Here is a 7,299-nt window from a genome sequence, read left to right on the forward strand (position 1 = left end):
AATCATTCTTTGGTGTTTATCGCAGAAGAGGAAAAAAGTCATGTGGATTCGTCACATTTTTTGAAAAACACAAAATTTGCAACAATTCTCATAAACGATGGCGAGTGGATCACGATTTATCATATTATCATTTCCGTGGCAATCTTTGCTTGTTGTTTGCTCTTCGTTGTACTGTTCCTGTTACTAGCCAGATGTTTACGCAATAAAGAACGTCCTAAAAACTCGCGTGTAAAATTTAGAGTAGAGACGTCGACCGAAGCATTTAGAATACTAAACGATGTACGGCTGTTAGAAAAAAATGAAGAAGAATGTGACATATCGCCTTCTAAATGTAACGACACAAATGACTCCAGCTATTTTTCCAACGCATCCAATATTTCAGTCTTTAGAAACACAAGGAATGCAAAGGAATCAAAACAAAAAGTGTTGGACCATTACTGTTCGAATTCTGAAGACGGCTGCCCTAACAGCGAAGTGAGTTCTATAAAGTTTTTGTTGAATTAGTTCAATGACAAAAGTTGCATATTTATATAATCTTTGTTGGTTCTATCGTTTGTTATTGACGAACCTACCGCAATACATGACGAATTGTCATTAATTTGAAAGGACCGCAATAGGACCATTAATGCTTATTTATTTGTTTGGGCTCTTCAAAAATCTAAATTTTAGTTTGGAAGTTTGAGAAATCTATAGGCATAAATACAAATGAGATCTCTACTGTGCTTAGAATGGTATACTTAATTTTTATAGCAAACCTACTAATAGCCAGTCTACGTTCTTGAATATGTCCATATATGTAAATTTTATTTATTTCAAGTTCTCACTCTCTTTCTTTTTCCTTACACATTTCGTTTTTTTTCCAATACATAGTTTTAAGGCAATTTTTTTTAGATAAAATTCCCGCAACTACCCCTACAAAACTTCAGCGGAAAATGTTTCAAAATCCTTGCCGAATTGGCGTTAAAATTACCTGGAAAATAATATCCAATACATTTTTGTGTTACAAAATTTATATTCTTAAAATTATTTTAAATAATGAAATTTTGGTAAACTTTTAATTTGTATCGATTTGTAAACATTAATAAATTAATTTAGTTTAGTTGTGATTTATGTATGAAAAATTTATTTTCACTAACATTGAACATAAATTATTGTATCTAAAATAATAAAAACCGTTCTAAAAACTACACGTATAAATTTGAGTAGAAGTACTGTGCATGTGCATGCTTCAACAATTTTGAACAGTTCATTAAAGCGAAACAAACTGTTTTCATGGTTCTTGCATACAAAGCAGTTCGATCCAAAGCGTTGAGGCGTTTTTAATAAGGAATGATGTTTGCTTGCGGTATAGACTGCTTCTACAAATATACTGTTGATGCTTGATTTTCTTTTGTCAGCTTTTATGCTCTTTTCTTCTGCACGTGTTGGTGCAATTGGGGGCACTGTATTGAGCTATCGCAATTGGGGGAAGAATCGTCAAATCGTCAATTTTCCGCTAAATTTATTGTTCAGTGGCGATTTTGAGTTATGTAAAAACTGTTTGTTACACTGAAAATCCTAGCTTCGACATGAACTCACCCCATGACAACATGACAACTGTTCATCCCACTTGTTCACAAAACACCCTGATCGGAAAAACTGTCTTTACATTCTGGAGTCGAATGGATAAATAAAAAATAATTTAATTCTTTAATAATGTTTACTAGAGTTGAAATAAAATTTATTAAGTTTGCCTCTATCATTAAAGGGTGATATTTTTTACGTTTAGATCATGAATTGATCAGTTTGATATCTTTATTATAATAATTTTATTAAACTCCATATATTTCACTAAATTTAAATCTAGCCAATTAAGAGTCGAGCCTGTAAAAATGATAGATTTCATATCTAAAAAGTAAAACAAAATTGATAATTTCAAAAGAAAAGGGAGACGGTGCTATATTTCACATTGAATTGGAAAAACTAGACTGAAAATATTTTGTGTGGCGAGAGGCACGGTTTAATAAAGGTTGACACGCCTGGTCCCACTATTGCTGTGACTGAACAAGAAGGCGAAGTTCAGAGCGGATCTCAAGACCCATCTGTTTTCAAAATTCATTGAGGAGCGCTGTTGAACATCGCGGAAATAGCGCTTTATAAGCTAATTGATTGATTGATTGATTGATTGGTTGGTTGGTTGGTTGGTTGGTTGATTGATTGGTTGGTTGGTTGGTTGGTTGGTTGGTTGGTTGGTTGGTTGGTTGGTTGGTTGGTTGGTTGGTTGGTTGGTTGGTTGGTTGGTTGGTTGGTTGGTTGGTTGGTTGGTTGGTTGGTTGGTTGGTTGGTTGGTTGGTTGGTTGGTTGGTTGGTTGATTGATTGATTGATTGATTGATTGATTGATTGATTGATTGATTGATTGATTGATTGATTGATTGATTGATTGATTGATTGAAGGCGAAAAGCTCTTCGCCTACCCCGTTCAATGTGTGTGACACGTAAACTGAGAAAGAGTAAAAAAACTAATCACATTTTTCTACGGATGCACCAAAGTTCGGCCCGGCCCCGGCCAAAATCCGGCTTTTTTTCAAATCCGGTCGAATCCGGCCCCGGCCGGATTTGGTGGCCGGATTTAGGGCCGGATTTAAGCGTCTATCAACTTTTAAAAATGTTAGAAATAGAAAAAAAAATTTCATTGAATTCAATTAATTTTATGTCAATAAGTTAAAGGCTAAGGCTAAGCTAAAGGCATACATGACACATAATAACAACTTCACCAATTGTGAGGTAATCTGGACAATTTTTTTATGCTATAACATGGGTTATGCATAAATTATAAGCTGATCTTTGTGTAAAAGAACTTGTGCACGTGTATATACTATATATTGATAACTGCATATGACGGATCATATAGCTACATAATATATATATATATATATATATAGAGAGAGAGAGAGAGAGAGAGAGAGAGGGAGAGAGAGAGAGAGATACATAAGTACATAATTTAAGAAAGGTTAGGCTAGGTATACATGACACATAATTACAACATCACTAATTGTGCGGTGAGCTGGAAAATTTTCTTTGTGCTTTAACTTGGGTTATGCAAATATGCATAAATTATAAGCTGATCTTTGTGTACAGAATTTGGCGTATCACACAACTTATTCATATATTTGAATTAAATAACTATTTGCTTGGTGTTATTTTTTGATGTTCAACATGTGGATAACCGTAAATGTGAGTATTTTTTCTAACTTATGTAAAATGGTAACTAAAATCCGGCCCCGGCTCCGGCCGGTTTTTGAATTTTAAATCCGGCCAAGTCCGGCCCCGGCCGGATTTGAAAAATCTGAATCCGGTGCATCCCTACATTTTTTTAACTTTCTGAAACAATTTGTCTACATTTTGCTATAGTATAAATTTTTCTACTCCATTATAAATTTTTTACTGCTTTGTTTAATTTTGTTTGGGTTACTTTATTATTTATTTCCATCAAAAATTTGGCTGGTTTTTTTAATCTCTTCCCTTCACATCTAAGAAAAATATTCCAAATGTTTTTCACATGTACCTGTAGAGATATTGATTGATTGATGGATGTACGCCGAATAGATTACTTTTTATGTAGAATAGACGCATCGATGACTCTTCGATGTCAACTAAGTTTTTATTATTTTCCATTAGCCAACTTTTAAATATATTTTCTTGAATTATATTAATTAAATATTTAAAAAATGAGATTACTAATTATCCAATTCGCTTGATGTGGTAATGTTCAAATGCACTAGACCCATTTAATCGCTAGTCAAACATTGCCAATCACAGTGAATTATATACCTATGTTCTAAATTGTTTTGGTAAAAGTTTCTTCCTCATCACTGCTCACGTCAAAGCTATCTATCACGTATGTTTGACGGTTCATTTTTTTGTTGAATTGCCTTTCTAGCACTATTACATGTTTTATGAAGTTAGAGTTCTTTATTTTTGCAGCGACACATCACGACTTTCATAACAAACGCTGAAAATGATGGATTCATTTTCACCGTCTTTTTTTCTATATAACCTTCCACATTTTTCTTTTCCAGGACGTGTGACTCCGTTTTTTTCAATTTCACTGTTGTTTACAAGCTACTCTCTGACAGCAAACGTTGCACTGTTAATTGTTTTCTATGCACCTAAAATTTGGATTGACCATCCATCTTATTTAAAGAAAATCGATTCAATTTGTTGAAGAAGACTGACAACATTTTTCATTTGTATATTTCAATACTGTTTTGTGCTTGTTACAAATTTAGATAGAGTACTTTTATTTTTTCATCTTGTTTAGTTCAGAATTGATCAGAATTTTAAAACACGATGAAAACATTTCTCGTACTAGTTTTTTTTATATAACTTTGTGTTTTTTGACGATTTGAACACGAATAGTCAACTTATTATCAACAAAAATTGATCGTATGTTCATAACTTTGTAGGCTATTTATTTGTTCTATTTTCTTTTTTCTTATTAAATAAATACAAAATAATGTTTTAATAAAATGTAGTAATTTAATTCTGTCATTAGTTTGTAAAAAGGCCACATTAAAACATTTTGTTATATTGATGTGAACATATTATATCATAAAACCGCCGAGAAATTAACTATTTTTAATCTCTTTGCAGAACAATTTTTTAGAACATGAAAGCAAAATAGATTCTAACATCGAAATTACATCGTCTGCCATCGAAACCGCGTCACAAAATAGCAAATCAACAAGCATATCCTACTGCACTAACGATGGTTACAAGCGGAATAAAAATAATTACGGTGATGTCGTTACCAACAAATCTCTCCTTGCTCCAATACGCCGAACAAAAAGTATTTACAAAAGGTATCAAAGTGAAACCGAAAGTAAGGAACCTGAAAATAGACGATCGTTTGATTCGGCTACAATACTTTCTGTTGCTCGCAATAAATTATCCAACAGAGATAAACAAGAAAATTACATGCATGAAAAAATAGACAAGAAACAAATAAAAGACGTTCTTGGGATCGAGGAGAGCAGCGTGAGACTGAACAGAGAAAGATCATTTCCACCTCCTCCACCACCACCGCGTTCATCACCTTTAAAAAACGAATCGAAACCAAAGAAACAACAAAAAAATCAATATCAACAGTCTCAAAATCAACGACAAAAACAAATTTCGAAAAATTCAGTTTTTGGTTGTAACATCAAACCATATGGACTAGTTAAACAAATAACTTCGAAAGACCAACGTTTAAAACAAAATCCAGAACAAACACATAATCAACAAATGCAGAAAAAAACAGTCACACTAGCTCCTACAAAATCCAAGTCACAAAGTACATTTCATTCTTTAGACCTGACTAAAAAAGAATTGCCCTCGTCATCATCGACTCATTTATTTTCTTCTTATGAAACAAACACCTTTCAGGAAGCTGAGATAAAAAATTATTCAACATTTCCAACAGCATCAACAACCAAGGAGCAGCAGGCTAGCTGTTCGAATGTTTTGTTTCATGACAATAGCGACCCACCAAAAGTTTCATTTTGCCAAAACTCCATAACGGTTACCTTCGAAAATCCTTCTTTGCCCATTGTCAGCAACGCGAACCTAATTGAGTCAATGATGGTGGACGGACAATGCGATTGTTCGACAATTTATCACAAACCACTACATTTAGACAATATTTCATTCGCAACATTACAACACAACCGACAACGACAATTTGTGCAGTTTCCCACATCTAACGCCCCATTAAAACTCAACAAAGTAGACAAAGTTGAGTGTACACGTTTCAGTAAGCCACAACAATGTTTAAAATTTAAAAAACAACAGCATGGGCAGCGTGAAAACTACATTTCCTGTGATGATATACAACGGTGCTTAACTGAAAAAGATCGAATCAAAGATTCCGAAGTTTCGATCAATTATGAAAAGACTTGCATTCAAAACACCAACCGAAACAGAATTGACAACGGTTTAAGACTGAACGAATACATCATTAAAAATCAGTCATCAAAAAACGCATTAGTATAAAACACCGATAGACTACCATTATTTGACAGTCATAATTTTGCAACTTTTCAATATTAGCATAATAGAAATTACACACACACACAAATACATATACGCACACAGACATACATACACGCACACAAACATTAATCTGTATAGAATTTTCCTACTGTCAAACTGTGTTGCAGATACAACAGTTTAAAAAAATTGGCAGTTTGGCCGATATTGTTTAATTTACATTTATATATTGCAAATTAAAAAATTCAGCTAAAGTCTCGTTTTTTATAATGAAACAAAAAAAACATTATTAAACAATTATTTTCAAGTAAATTACCCATTATCAACTCAAAAACAAAGACGCATATTCAAAAAAATAAATAATTATGACAAATGTTCTTTGTTGCAGCGTCGATATGAAGTGCAGAGAGGTTAGAGTTAAACATGAATTAATCGCGTGAACGCAAAGTACGACGACCTCGTGATCATCTATATTTTACTTTCTATCTACCGGAATCAGCCGTTCATTTCAATGAGCGAGTGACTTGCTCAGAAAGATACGGTGTAAGATGTAGGCAAGATAACACCAACGTTGCCATTCCTTTGTTGCATAAAACTAGTGCATGCAAATGACCGAAGATGAACATGGAAAAAATATCATTGAAATTGCGCTGAAAATATTAAAACATGCGTACACTTGCATAATTTATACACCAATGAATTTATACTTACACGTACACTGTCCAAGTGTCCACGGCCCATACTTACATTTCTTTAGCTTTGCCTGGCATCATGATGACTTATCGGGAAAATTTATTTAAAAATAAGTGGAGAAGATAGATACTCCAACTTTGAGCAAACGTTTTTAAATGTGACATGCAATAGACAATCTAACTGAAAATCATATATTTCACAATAATTTGTAAACTGGATTAATTTTAAAGAACCAATTTCCTAATTTAATATACCCAGCCATAATTTTTTTCGTTATATCACTTTGCATGAAGTGTATTAAAAAACATTTGAACTATTTTGTCATGAAGAGCATCCCTGTTCGCATTAAAGTGCATAAAATTAGTTTTGCAAAAACGCAATATGCCTGCATCATCATTTTTTTCTTACATAACTGTTTTATTTACTTTTTTATTTTTCTAAATCGACAAAAGGAATCTATAAAACTAAGGCGCTGCTTGTAGTATGCAAAAGCGTTAACAAACTTGGGAGTGATCATAGAAATTATGAAAATCATGCATTCCAGAATTGATATTGAATGTGCCTGTCTTCAAAGTTCGTTAAAGAAATAAAGTATT

The 7,299-nt window shown here is 33.0% G+C and overlaps 1 protein-coding gene across 1 annotated transcript; it reads left to right on the plus strand.

The window, feature by feature from the left end:
- Positions 1-3,196: 3,196 nt before the first annotated feature.
- On the plus strand, positions 3,197-6,013 carry HELRODRAFT_161218 (hypothetical protein; the record flags this gene model as incomplete). The annotated part of the gene is made up of 2 exons (XM_009021159.1): positions 3,197-3,214; positions 4,634-6,013. 2 exons carry the CDS (start codon positions 3,197-3,199, stop codon positions 6,011-6,013), a joined length of 1,398 nt encoding a protein of 465 aa, XP_009019407.1.
- Positions 6,014-7,299: the final 1,286 nt, after the last annotated feature.

This window comes from Helobdella robusta, assembly GCF_000326865.2.
Source record: "Helobdella robusta unplaced genomic scaffold HELROscaffold_3, whole genome shotgun sequence".
NCBI classification, from domain to species: domain Eukaryota; kingdom Metazoa; phylum Annelida; class Clitellata; order Rhynchobdellida; family Glossiphoniidae; genus Helobdella; species Helobdella robusta.